This window comes from Heterocephalus glaber, unplaced genomic scaffold (assembly GCF_053883595.1).
Source record: "Heterocephalus glaber isolate CG9 unplaced genomic scaffold, H.glaber_assembly_v1.0 deba00001442, whole genome shotgun sequence".
NCBI lineage: Eukaryota > Metazoa > Chordata > Mammalia > Rodentia > Bathyergidae > Heterocephalus > Heterocephalus glaber.
Genome location: NW_028258296.1, coordinates 20,493,471 through 20,508,365, shown reverse-complemented (window position 1 = coordinate 20,508,365; position 14,895 = coordinate 20,493,471). Strand labels below are relative to the sequence as shown.

The 14,895-nt window shown below is 34.0% G+C and overlaps 1 protein-coding gene across 3 annotated transcripts in view; it reads left to right on the top strand.

The window, feature by feature from the left end:
• The window catches only part of Syde2 (synapse defective Rho GTPase homolog 2), a 49,090-nt gene extending 34,914 nt beyond the window's left edge, over positions 1-14,176 (top strand). Inside the window, exons 5-8 of one of the 3 annotated variants that reach the window (XM_021255438.2) lie at positions 1,136-1,317; positions 2,725-2,956; positions 7,202-7,249; positions 7,804-7,989. In XM_021255438.2, the coding sequence (XP_021111097.2) occupies positions 1,136-1,317; positions 2,725-2,956; positions 7,202-7,212 (425 nt within the window). In that variant the 3' untranslated portion in view covers positions 7,213-7,249; positions 7,804-7,989. Of the gene's footprint in view, positions 1-1,135; positions 1,318-2,724; positions 2,957-6,826; positions 6,872-7,201; positions 7,250-7,803 lie in introns of all 3 variants that reach the window. The other 2 variants (XM_087213013.1, XM_004841353.3) reach the window with 2 other exon arrangements.
• Positions 14,177-14,895: the final 719 nt, after the last annotated feature.

Genomic DNA, 14,895 nt, shown 5'->3' with positions numbered 1-14,895 from the left:
ACTGTTTTCCCTACAAGTAGTATCTCTTTGTTTGAAACTGTCTGTGGTGTGTTTGGAATAGATTTACATCACTCCTGTTGTGACAAGTCTGATGTTTTTTGGCTCTTGGTTTCATTCATTTAGTTTTAGGGATGATTTTTTTTTTTCTTCATAGGAGAGTATACCATGAGAGATTACCCAAACAAATAGTACATATGGTTAAGACATATTAAGAGGTGAAATACATTTTTATTATTCATTTATTTGCAAGGGCTGTGGACAACTGGTGCTTTTTCATTATTAATTAAAAGCTTAGGAACTCATAATTTCTTTTCTTTTTTTTTTTTTTTGGTACTTTGGATCAAACTCTGGTCCTTGCACTTGAGAGGCAGGCGGCAGAACCACTGAGCTAAATCCCTGGCTTCAAAATTTCTATAATTGAAATAATTTACAATTAATATTAGTATATATTGTGGAGTTTTTGTTTGTTTGTTTTTTAACTTACTATGTAGCCTAGGCTAGCCTGAAACTTGAAATTCTCCCACCTTAGCCGCTAGAGTGTTTGGAATACAGCTATAAGACACCACACCCAGTTTAGTATGCCTTGTTTTCTTCTGTTTTACATACATTTAGAGCTTTTTATTAGAGGGCAGAATTAATAGGATATGTATATCATAAATAGCTCATTATTATTTTGATAGTACTGGAATTTGAACCTAGAGCCTTTCTGAGCTATATTCCCAGCTCTTTCTAAAGTTTTTTTTAATTTTCAATTTTTTTTTTAAAATAAGGTCTTGCTGAGTCTCTTAAGTTGCCAAAGCAGGTAGAAACTCATAATCCTGCCTCAGACTGCTAGAGTGCCAGGATTACAGGGATGCTCCAGTGTGCTTGACAAAGACAGCTTACTTTATAATTAACCTATTGTGTATGGTAACTGGAGATTATGTGTGTGCTTGTCTAGCTTGCTTTCGATTACCAAGATAACTTAAAAAATACAAAATGCTAGAGTTTTGCTACAATACTTTTTATATGTTGTTGCTTTTATTGTTTTCAGAATATTAAAAGTTGGCTGTAATAATACATTAAAAAAATTCACCACTGTTCTTTATTTCACTCTGAAGATCAATCACTTTCTCTGATTTGCCGCCCCTCAAAGGTGTTCTTAAGGATTACTTAAGAGAGCTTCCATCTCCTCTGATAACAAAGCAGCTTTATGAGGCTGTACTAGATGCAATGGTAAAAAGTCCTTTGAAAATGTCATCAAATGGTTGTGAGAATGATCCATGTGATTCTAAGTACACTGTTGATCTGTTGAATTGTCTGCCAGATGTTGAGAAGGTAAGTCTAATTGGCATACATTTTTCCTGAAAGCTAGCTAATGAGTTATATTTTTAGCTCCAGAGCTACAAACAGTTTAGGTTTTTGACATTTGTGGCACTTGAAGAGTTAAACTCTGCCTTTATTGCTTTTTAAACAGTATGAATCTAGAAATCAGTTTTTTCTGTATCTGACCTTAGCCTAGGTAGGCATGGATATATCTTAGAAGTTCTTAAAACATATTATCTTATTCTCAAAATGTTTGAATAGAAAAATTGAGATGAGGAAGAGTATAAAATTATAATTACCAATATCCAAAGGCAAGTATAATTAACATTTTGGTGTATTTCCTTTTAGTATTTTTAAATATCATGGCTGTTTTGGTGTGTATGGCTTACCCTTAAGACTTAAATGAACCCCCTCCACCACTACTTTTTCTTTCCTCCTTGCCTCTTCCCATTTGCCCCTCCCCCAGATCTGCTCTTGGCACCAATATCCTCAAGTACTGCAAAAGAGACAGGAAGTTGGCTGATCTGCAGAACCAGCCTCAGCCCAACTTCAGCGGCTATTCCTTAGAATAGAAGGGAAAATAAAAGAAAGATGTGGCTGGGCTTGTCCAGAGGAGGCTGACTTTGCCTGCATTTCTTACCATGTGGAGGCAGAAAATACAGGAATGAGTGGGTAGAAACTTCAACCCCCGTAACTTTTTCCACTGGTTGGTTTATTGTGGTCCTTGAATGTCTTGTGATCTGTCCAATTATACCTCTCCTTTGGGTGGGTGGGGGTGGGGGGTGGAATGAAGCAGTGTAGGGGAAGCGGGGAGGGACTGCTACTGCTGAAGAGGTAAAAATGCTCCCTTCTCCAACACTAGGTAAGATTATAAGTGCCACTTTTAAGTGAAGAAATAAGTGTTAGATAATTTAAATTACTTGTCCAGGGTTTTACAGTTTTTGTGAGTGTTGTAATCTGTCATATGAATTTACCCATACTGTTAACATCCTTTCTAGAATGGCTGTATAATAGCCTATTGAGTGGAATTGACATAATTCACTGTTCCCTTTTTTATAATATTTAAAATTTGACGCCCAGGTATTTAGCTCTGGCGCTGTGCCTGCCTCGTAAGCACAAGGTCCTGAGTTCGATCTCTGGTACCAAAAAAAAAAAATTGAACTTATTTGTGTATATTTGTACATAGATTGTTTTCAGTTAGAATTACTTATTGCAATCTCAGAAGTGGAATTGCACATTATAATCTGACTTCCTACCTCATCTCTTTGGACTTCTTTTTTTTTCCATTACAAGCAAACCATTGAAACAACCTTTTTAAAAGTGACTGGATGCCTGTTTATGTTTTCTGCCAGAAATTGTGTCCTTGTGTTTGCCCCTATGTGAGTATATTAAGTGCAATTTAAATTTAATTTAATTTAGGCAACCCTAAAGATGTTGTTGGATCATTTGAAATTAGTGGCTTCTTACCATGAAGTGAATAAGATGACCTGTCAGAATTTGGCTGTGTGCTTTGGACCAGTGTTACTAAGCCAGAGACAAGAGACTTCTACCCATAACAACAGAGTCTTTACTGATTCAGAGGAACTTGCAAGTGCTTTGGATTTTAAAAAACATATTGAAGTTCTTCACTACTTACTCCAGCTCTGGCCAGGTAAATGGTTCCATAGAAATATCTTTTAATGATAAGGTATCTGAATTACTCATTAAACATGTGATTGAAGAAAATCTTTTTTTGATTTTGCTTTTTCAAATAGTTATTAATTCATACCTGCCTTTTAGATTTTTTTCCATTTATATTTTCTGCTTTTGCTGATAATATTGTAGACATACAGGGGTCAGTGTACACATTTTGGATTTAGTCAGAATTTGAATCTGAATCTTGGTTATGCTATTTGTTGGCAGTCTGACTTTGGGCAAGTTCCTAAACATCATAGAGCCTCAGTATCACTTTTGTGATATGGATATAATAATAAACTTACAGACTTTATATAAGGGTTATGTATGTAAGGTGCTCAATACAGCTTTTGGCACATAATACTCAGTTAATATTAATTTCTTTACCCCTCTCATTTTTCCAAGATCAGACCAGATTGTTCAGGGTGTTGTTGCTGTAGACCTTGTTTTTTTGTTGTTTTTGTTTTTGGTGCTGGGGATCGAACTTGGGACCTTGAGTAGACATCATTTTTAATTCAACTAGTATGAAGTAGAATTCATTTTTCTTCTGAAAACCATTCTTCTTGACATCTGTATTTATGGTTATTCTTAAAGCACCTCAGGTTGAACTAGCACTTTCCTTTGATTTTTTATTCCTTCTTATCCATCCATCCATTATTCCAGTCAATAAGGAAAGGCCAACAGTTATTTTCCTGATATATTTCTTACACAGCTTCAGAGGTAAAGGAAACGTGTATTTAATTAAGTGTTCTATAAAGGATCTTATATTTGAGTTCCAAAACTTTATTAAATTATAGTTCCTATTGCTCCTCTAGCCCCACACTGCATGGGCCTAAGCATGAACAGTGCTTTGATGCTTAGTGTAGAATATAGTGGTAGAAATGTTTGGGTCCTGGTCAACTTGGAATTAAGTCTGATCTGTGGCACTTGCCAGCAGGGTGCTCTCAGGCAAATACTGTATTTCTACCTGTAGGACTTGTAACAGTATGTTTTATATAGGGTCCCAAGTTTCTGAAAATTACTAATTAAATAAGTGGGGGTTTTTTTGTTTGTTTGTTTGTTTTGGTACTGGGACTTGAACTCAGCTCCTTCTGCTTGCCAGGCAGGTGGCAGAACCACTGAGCTAAATCCCTGGCCCTCGCAAATACTGTAGCTTCTCTAACCTTCCATTTGTTTCTCTATAAATAGCACTGACTTTGGGGTTGTGAAGATTGAGAGAAAATATTTAAGGCAATGAGCAAAGTGTTAGCACAAAGTGAGCTCTTAAATGTTTATTGTTACTCTTTATTAATATATATAACAAGGAAAGACCAAATTAAAAGAAATGCTTGAGCTAATCTTTTTAAATAAACCTAATTTTAAAAATGAATTAAAAATTAAGTTAACATTTTTCAACTTTTAAATTTGGGAAGTTAAACTTTTTATACAGGCTTAAAAATTATTTCTAATTTCTAATTTACCTGAATTACAATGCATTAATTATTTTAGACTCCTGAATCAGACTTCTTTGGATAATTGGGCTGATTTCTCTATTTGGGGCCCAACATAAAGGATCTCACAGGTTACAGTTTTTAAGTGTGTATTTCCTTTTTCTAGAACTGCTTTAATTCTAACAAACTTCACTAATTGGAACCAGAGCCATTTTATTGTAATCACAAATGAAAACTTGCCTTCCTGGATATACCATTAAGTTTACTATTAGTTTCTGAGTTCTTTGTCATTAACTGTGTATCAGGGGTTATTGCCACTTAAATGATTTTGTCATAGCCATCTTGTTTTTTGGGTTTGTGGACAGAAACTTAGTTTATATTCTCTGTCACAGAAAAATCAGGTTCAGATTTCATATTGCCTGATCTTATTCCAAAGCTAAGTGTTACTGTTTTTTTTTTTCTAAAAAGTTCTTTCTTTTGTTTTTGTTTTTTGAGATAGGATCTCTCTTGGTAGTACAAGCTGGCCCTGAGCTCTCTATGTAGCCCAGGCTGGCCTCAAACTTGTGGCAATCCTTCTGCTTCAGCCTCCCAAGTGCTGGGATTATAGGCATGTACCACCATGCTCTCTTTTCTTTAGGTGTTAAAAAAAAAAGTTTGTTTTAAAAAATAATATCTCAAATACAGGACAAAATGGCAGAAGGATGAGAGGAAATTATAGTTTTATCCTTTAAGTTACCTGCTATTGGATTTAAGAAAATGTGGTACAGTTACTAGCCATGAGAAAATGGATGATGACACGAGAATGTGATGAGACTGGGCCACAGCTTGTTAACTTGGTGAATGCCCATTCATCCCCACGCATTCAGGAGGAAGTTTCCTTGCTACATAGGTGCATATCGTTTTCTTTTTGGAATTTCTTCCGCTCCAGAATTACAGAGTTACCCACACACCTCTTTTTTACTTTTTAAACTTTTTTGTTTGTGGCTTTTTAAAAATTATTTTGGGCAAGAAGGCAGTTTGCTTTGACATTTCTATTTGAAAACTTATGCCTTCAAATTAATTAAAACTCTAGCATATCAGCATTAGAAGGTAAAAATCATCCTGCCAATAGTTATTCAGCTCATTTTCCACCGAGTCCCAAATTGTTTCAAATAACTTTGGGGCTGGATTGACAAATGGCCAGGGAACACACTTCTCTTTTGAACAGAACAATCTTCTCATGGTGTTTTTTTTTTTGGTACTGGGGATTGAACTCGGGACCTTGTGCTTGCGAGGCAGGCTGTGGAACCACTGAGCTAAATCTCCAGCCCTCATGTTTTATGTTTTCATGTTTTATGTGTTACATATTGGGTTATGTATTAGTCAGCTTTCCCAACACTGGGACACAATACCCAATACTCACAAGTTAAAGTAGAAGAGGTTTAATTTATGGTTTCAGCAGATTCAGTCTGTGGTCAACTGGCTCCAAGGAAAGATATGGTTTGTTATGAAATAAGGTTTGCCTCCTCAGTAACTTTCTGATTTTTCAGAAATTGAATTTTTAGCTTAGAAAATATAACACTTTAATTGATTTTTAAAGTATTTTCCAGGAAAATATACAAAAATAGTTTTCAAATAGAGTCTTGGCTAAAAACAGCCTTAAGAAACTGGCAACAAAAGAAATCTGAGCTGGACAAAGTGGTGCATACCTATAATCCAAGTGCTCTAGGAGCTTGAGGGAGGAGGATTGCAAGTTTAAGTCCAGCCTGGGCAACTTAGTGAGACGTTGTCTCAAAACAAAAAATAAAAGGGTTGGAGATGTAGTTTAGTGTAAAGGCTCTGAGTTCAGTCCCCATTACCACAAAAAAAGAAAAAAATCTGGATTTTGCAGGTGAATGTTAGAAAATACAGGCATAATAAGATTAAGGTACACACAGTAAAAAAATACATGATTGGATCAGATTAATCTTAAGGTTAGCAGTCATTAATTGATTGATAAAACAACAGGCCTGATAACTAAGCAGTAAGAACAGGAATAGCACAGAGAATAAAGGGACAAAGCAAGGAGACAGTAAAGATAAGCAGTGTTAGCCATTCTGCAATTACATCAGTTAGTGGTATGGAACATTTTATACTGACATTAAAGATCCATTTATAAAGTAAATACCCAATTTATATTTTCTGGAAAATTTTAGATAAAATTTTCTTGGCTATCAGTAATGATAGATAATAATCATCACAAAAATCAATAGGTAGAAATTTTAAAAACATGCCTATACACAATTATGAAGCATTCTAATAAAAAACAGGTAAGAATTATGTGGCTTCTGAAAAATGTTCTGAATATCACTAAGTCTCGAAAACTAGAATAAGCAAGTTTGTACAGTTTTTTCTTCACCTTATTTTGTACAGTAATAAGCATTCATTCTGTGTTGTAGGTTGGTGTGTTGTCACCAATTTATGATACTTTTATCTTAGTGAGGGTAAGTATAGAAAGAGGCATTTATTAACAGACAAATAAGCAAAAAAAATGAGTATGGATTGTCTATTAGCTATGCCTACATTTCAAATTAAGTCAATTGTATATGTAGAAGAGGCTTAAATATTTTGTTCAATATACACAAGAGTAAGCAGTAAAGCCAAATTTGTTATGAAATGTTTTTCTCTATGGTAACCCTCTATATGGCCAATACAGTGTCAAAGAGGTAATATGACTTATATCAGAAGAAAATAGTCTTAAAATGAGGAATGTTATTTGGGATTGTTAAATACTTAACCAGAATGGGAAAATAAAATATCTGTACTATTTACAGGCAATAAATGAAGACTATTAGTAGCTAATGCTGTATAATCAAACTCAGGTAACAGATGGTTAAGTCTAGTCTTTGTGTATTTTATCAAGATGAAATTTGGGCTGCTTAGTAAATTATGACACTGCTGCTAATTGCAAAAAGCCCACTAAGGTCAAAACTTTTAGAGTAATCACTTTAGATGCCTTTGCCTCATTTAGTGTTTGCAGACAATGGAATTTTTGTTTTGTTCGTACACCAACATGCCTTGCCTGCTTTTTCGCTATAGCCTTTAATTTAGGAGAAGCTACCAGCTTAGCTACTGTTTGAATTACAGCTAGATAATAATTAACTTGCACAGAAAGTTAATCAAGATTGGAAATTTGATTTATTTGGGGACATTTTGATATAGCATGAATTAGCACCACTGAACATTTTACTAGCTTCTACTCCTAATCTTGATTATGTTTGGTAATAGAAAAAATAATTATGGAATGCTTCTTTTTGATAGTATGCATGTTTTTGTTTTAATGCATGTTTGTAGTTGATTATTAAATGGTTTAGCTTCTATTTTTTAAGACCAGTTGGATTCCTGTTACTAAAACAAATTTACTGTTGATTTCTAGTGCAACATTTAACTATCAGAGAATCAGCAAACAGTTTGTTCCCAGAGCAGTCATCTTCTCTGAACTATTTGAGGCGGAAAAAAGAACGACCTTACATGTTAAATTTGAGTAGTACCGATTCATCAGGAGTACTTAGGCCAAGGCAAACCAGATTAGACAGCCCACTTAGCAATCGTTATGCAGGAGACTGGAGTGGCTGTGGAGAAAACTACTTTTTAAATAAAAAAGAAAATTTAAATGATGTGGATTATGATGATGTACCTTCAGAAGACAGAGAAAACAGAGAAGATTATAGCAAAATGGATGGACCAGAAATAATGATCGAACAGCCAATTTCCACATCCAGAGAGTGCACATTTCAGTCATATTTGACAGTGCAGACAATTGAGTCTACAGTGGATCAAAAAGTTAATCTCAAAGATCTACAAGAAAGTATTGATACTTTGATTGGCAATCTGGAACGTGAGCTCAACAAAAACAAGCTTAACATGAGTATTTGAGATTGAAGGATTCTATCTGGTTTTTAATAATGTCTTAAAGTTTCAAATTACTCATTATTTTCTTTTCTTATACTTCCTCATGGTGTTGCTTTTACTTTTTTAGTCCTGAAACCTTCAATTAATTTCTAATAAGTTCATGTGATTCAATTAAAAACATTACCCAGTAATATAATTTTTTACTTTTCTCATTAGAAAATTTTACTAGGAGTAAAGGTAACCTGGACTTTTTGAACATTTTAATAAACCTTGCTAGTTCTGTGGAGGTAACTTTCTGATGCACTTATAAGGTTCAGGTAAGTTATTAGTTCAAGGTTTTGTATTTTATAGGAACTGCTTTTCTATAGCTGAGACAGATGTTCCTTTAGGAATAAGTTGTTCCAGAGGAACATTGCAGATGCCCAGCCTGATTTGCAGTAGGAATCCTTGTACACTGCAACATCTTGTGGTCTCATTTCCTTTGCAATGCAAAATGCTGCTATAAGAAAACCTTTTTATAAATAAAAGTAAAATTATACAAATATTAATGTATTCTGTATTAACATTCAGTAATTATTTAAGCTTATACAAATGAAATATTTTTATAATCCTGAAAATATGTATATATTTATAAGTGCATATGTGTATAGGTATTAGAATGAGAGGAGGGGTTAACTGTAGAATCACATGTACTTTTTAAGATATATATGTCATGGGACCAAAATTATTAGCTAAAAATCTTTTTCAGGGAAAGACCATTTAAGTTAAAGGAAGATTTACATAAAAACACTTGAATAAAAACACTCTAGAAGCACCTGAGTAGAAATGGTAGACTTTCCCTTTTTGATTTATAGACAGTCACAGTATTTCCTGTGAAAAGTCATCTTTTAAAGTGACAAAATCCTCAAGTGTCCAGCTTTCTGCACTAGTAACTTAGATTTAAAAAACTTCAACTCTTCTATGCAGTTTTGTATTCTGTGATGTGTTGAATATTTATTTTAGTAGCACATTTATAATGTTGACTTTATAATTACTGCCATTTGTTTCTAAGGAAATCATCTTGCCAGCATACTACATGGTACTGATTTTTAAAAAATAACTTATTTGGACTACATATATCTGGAAGTTAGTTATCATAGCTATCACAGCAGTGTTTAAAGATGTAAATTTAGGAGAATTTAAATTGGAATATATATTTTTTAAACATACCTACAAAATCTGTAATTTTAAAATTATAAATAAAATTTGAATTACCAGGTTTAAGGTATAACAGCCATTTAAAAAACTGACTTCCTCATGTTTTTCTAAATACGATAGTATTTAACTATTTCTATGCAATATACATTGGTAAACAGAACACCTTATTTATTTTGAGAGCAACCCATCAATGAAAAGACAAATAACTATTTTTTATGAAATTTTCATTATTTTAAAGCTTCGTGTAATGACTTAGAATACAAAAAATAATAAAGTAATAGGTGTATATCATGGGTAAACAGAAGACAGTACTGCTGGAACCAGGTATGATGTTGCATGCCTATAATCCCAGCATTTGGGAGACTGAGGCAGGAGGATCACAGTGAGTTTGAGGCCAGCCTGAGTTACGCATTGAGTGTAAGACCAGCCTGAACTACATAGTGAGACCCTGTCTCAAAAAATATAAACAAAAAAAGGTTTTTTAAATGTACTGTTGAAAGTTTTGTGAGAATGAGTTTTTTTCCTTTTGCTTATTGTATCATGCATATTCTATGAATTGAATTAAGTTCTTCCAGAAATAAAAAATTTTTATTAAAAGATGATAACCTTAGTGCCATGTTAATATCGTAATTATTTAAGGATCTTTTAATAATCTTCTTAAACATATTATCCATTAAAGTATGCATAATGACATTTATTAGTCCAAAGTTGAATTTTCTAGAATCTGAAATGCTTTAAAGACTGTACTTGTATTATTATTTTATTTTGGATGAAAATAGTTCTTAAAGTTAATCTCTGCCAATTTAGAGAATTCTAAACATTTTTTGTTGTCTGGGTCACTGAGTGGTGATTATAAACCTGTTATTAACTGCTGCTTTCAGAAGTACTGAATAAGTTCATTTTAAGTGGCCTTTTACTTCAAATCTTTTTTGAGTTTTTATACCTGTTTTTTATAATTTCCTGGAATCTCCCTACACAGATTGTCAACCATCACTTCCTTCCGAGCAGCCAACTTTGATGTTTGAAGATTAAAAACAGTTTTAACTTTAGTGCGTGTACCTGAGTAAAAATTCTGAACAATTCAGACAGAAAATAAAAAGTGTTCCTGCCTGTCATCCGCAGTTCGTTTCTTAGAGCTAACAGAATGTTTACTGCTGCTGTTCCTAAGCTGGATTTGTTGATTGTCCATTGTGAATGCATTTTTGGTTACCTTTATAACTTTAATTAGTAATCTTTATTTCTTGATCCATTGATTTTAAACAGTCTCATTTAAAAGAGGAAATGGCTAGTTCTGTACTTTCAACTTATAATCACCTCCTTATTTTTGTAAATAATACTGTTCGTTTATATTATCACTGTTAATGGATGTTTATGGTTTTGGGGACCTATACTTGACTTATATTTTCCCTGTATATATTGATTTCAAAAACTGCAAATCGGGCTGGGGATGTAGCTCAGTGGCGCTGCACCCGCTTGACAAACACAAGGTCCTGAGTTCAATTCCTGGTACTGAAAAAAAAAACCCCAAAACTGCAAATCCATAACAAGTTGTTGTGCTGTAGAATGTAAAGTATTCACAGTAACCAGGTGATTTATCTCTTTCAGCATATCCAACCTTTATATCTTGAAGTCTATGCTTATTTAATCAAAATGTTTCAAGCATAAAGGAATGGCTTGTTTTCTCTCATACCCATAATTCTCCAAATCATGCTGTTTGTTATTTGCTTCATAATTGGGTCATGGCTTTTGGATATTTTTACTTTTCCTGGAATATGATTGCAAATACTTCTTTAACTTTTTTAATCATAATATAGAATGACCAAATTTGTTTAGAATGCTTTTAGTTCTCATCTTGGGATTTCTGAAGTATATTCCTGGTTTTATATTTCTTTGCTAGAACAAAATATCTTTTACCCTGTGAGATTATTTTATGCTTTTTAATCAACTTTATAAAATTTGGGTTTTTAGCTCTCATCTTGAGATGCATTTTTTTTGTAGTCCTGTGTTTTACCTTGTCTTTAGATTTCACTCTTTCTTTCTTTTTTTTATTTGGTACCAGGGATGGAACTCGGGACCTTGCTCTTTCAAGGCAGGCGGTGGAATCACTGAGCTAAATCCCTGGCTCCCCCCCCCTTTTTTTTTTTTAAGAGAAGAAAAGCATACAAATTTTATTTGATTTAAGATATTTACCATTCATGGAAACTTTACAGAAAAAAAACCCCGTACTACCACCACTAGGCTCAACCCCTAGCACCAGGAAAAAAAAGAAACCAAAGCAGTATTTGCATTTGAAGGTTTATATATCATCTTAATAAAGAATGATAAATTGTAGAAAAATGACTTCATAAAAGAAAAGGCGTTTGGGCTTCCAAGGGAGGTGAATTGGATTGCATTCTTTCTTGAATTTTTAAAAAATATATTTGCAAGTACACTTTTTTGTCCTCTCATAAAGGGAAGTAAACTTTGAATCCTTACAGATCTGACCAGGCCTACTTCTTCTCCATCTTCATTTTGATTCGGTCTGCACTCCTACATGAAAACTCATTGTCCTTTAAACTTTTGAGGGCATTTTACTATTACCTTCAAGCAACAAGTTTTGTAGAAATCTACCAAGAAAAAGCAATAAAGGTGTAGTGAGAAATGATTGGATTATGTATACATTTTAAAGTGGGAGCCAAAAGAATCTGCCAGGACTGTAAGGAGGAGCAAGGCCTAGCAGCTTAATAGATTGCCATCAAATGAGATTGAAATAACTTTTTCATATTTTTAAATGAGTTCCTTGCAGTAGATATTGTAAATATAGTAGTTATCAAATGTCTTAATGTTCTGTTAAGTAGTAATACTAGTGCTTTTGTAGTTGGTGATGATTCTGTGACAGTCACTGTCAGAAGCAGAAAGCCTACTTCATTGTATATTTGTCCAAGTAACATACCACTTAACTGTCTATGGAAAATTTCAGATGTATAGCTTAATATTAGGGAATCTAAAGAAACAGATTTGAGTAGCGCTATGGTTCTGAAAAGAATTTTGCTTCTGGACCAGAGGATGGATTTGAAGATTGTGATTCTGTAATTTTAAAACATCATTTTTAGGTACTTTGATATGATATAGTTATGTTTAAGAATAACAAGTCCCAAGGACTTCATATGAGGAGAAATACTCTTTTGCATTCTTCCCTGTTTTGGATTTTGGATTCATTAAGGTTCATAAGTGTTGCAAGACACAGTTCTTGGTTGCATTCTCACTTAGAAAAATTAACTATGTCATGCAGATAATGAATTTATTGAAAAAATAGTATGTCAGATGCAAGGCTGTTTTAGAGTGCTGGCCAAGTTTTATATCTTGGTCTAGGTAGTGATTTCACAGGTGATGACATATCAAGCATCATAATTTAAGATTTGTGGCCTTTATAAGTCATATTTCAATTTTTTAAAGTTTATTTTTCAAAAAACTGTTAAGCTGAAGAAATAGACTTGGGAAATGGACAGAAACGGAGATAGGCTAAGTGGTCAGAATGACAGCAATCAAGATCATGTCTGGTTGTGCTGCTCTTGTTGATGCCACTGCCACCACACAGCCCCATGGCCACCATTGGAATTAATTATCAAACATCTCTGTTTCTCTACATCATGCTTGGCTCAGGGTCCCTGACAGAAGCATCAGATTGGATTCCAGCCTCCAGGACTCTTGAGAGCTTGCATCCTTTCCCTAAAACTTGCACAGTGGTAAATTCTATGACTCCAAGAAAGGAATTTGAATGCTGAGCAGGTGAAACTGGCAAATGTCCATAACACTCCCCTGTCCTCTTGTCTTGCCCTGATGTCCCCAATTTGAAGTTTCTCCCAACCAGCACTGTCTCACCTATCAAAGGTGTGAGTGCTACGTGTCCTGAAACTGAACTTCAGTGTATTACTACTAGCACTGTAGTCCAAGCCACTATCACATCAGTCCCTTCCTATTTTACCTCGGCTGTCACTCTCCTCTCCACCTCCCCAATCCAGTCTATCCATAGAAACGAAAGGGACCAGAAAAAAGACCCAATCATTTCCCAGACCTTTTCCCTTGCTCCCAATGCTCTGACAACCCTGAGGACCTTATCCCTGTTTGAGGGTCTTTGCACTTGCCATTTATTCCCTGTGTCTGGAAAGCTGTTATCCCCTTTACTTAGCTTTTTGTCGTTATTATCTCCACTCAAATGTTGCTTCAAAGAGGCTGTCTCTGAAAGCCAATCAGTAGCCTGCTCTGAGAATTTAGGGGAAGAAGGATATGGAGATTTCTGTTTCCTGTAAGAAGTACTAAATATTTAACAGCACTGTTAAACTTTAGACATTAATAACTTTGGTAAATGTTTGCATTTGTACCAGATTTAAAAATAAAAATCTAAAAACAATGTTCACACCCCTTGTAACTGTCATGTTGCCCTGGCTTATTTTTATCAAGGTGTTTATCTGAAACTACCTTGTTTTATTACCTATGTTCATCTTTATAGACTAATCCATGGCAGCAGGGACCTTGTATATCTAGTTTATTGCTGTATGTCTCAGGAGTATAAGTAAAAGATGCTCAGTTGTTAATAAATGAATGTAAAGGGGTACTTGGAGAATGATTATCCTTTTATTAAGGACTGTAAGATACAATGTTTTTGTATTTTAAAAAATATTCACTCCAGAATAATAAATTATTTGTCGTTAAGAAAGTTATCTTTTTATCTTAATAACTGGTCTGTTTTTGGAATTAGAGTGGTCTTGGGAAAATTAGTGACTTTAAAAGTTAGTGTGATTGGGAAATTGTTTTAGTAAGTTTTTGTTGCAGAGTAGAGTAGAAACAGATACTTGACATCTATATGAAAAGGTATATCTCACCACAAGAAAGGAAGATCTCAAAGATTCTATTAAAATGTATCATTTCTTTATAAAAATGGTGAACAAAATATGTCCTCTTAATTTTGATCTGGTTCACTAGAACATTTTCTCTAGACCTGGAAAGACCGATTTTTTTTTTTTTTTTTTTTGGTACTAGGGATCGAACTCTGATCCTTGTGCTTGCGGGGCAGGTGGCAGAACCACTGAGCTAAATCCCAGGCCCAGAAAGACCGATTTTTACTTTATTAAAATATTTTCATAGACTTGAATGAACCCAATAGATAGAATTCTTGATTATTGAATAGCAAAGAAATTACTTTGGAAGACTGGTATAACATTTAATATTTTTATTTCTTCCTCCATGTCAAGTGTTTGTTTTAAGCAAATGAGAAAAAGACCTTTTAAATATTGCCCATGGATTGGATTAACTTCATCCTTATTTATTTGGTAAATAATAAGCACTCAGCATGCTTTTAAATCTTTTGAGGTAATCTTGCTGGTTTGCTTCTTAGAGGTAAAGTGTAGTGAAAGTCTGGTGTTGATTTCAATATTCTATA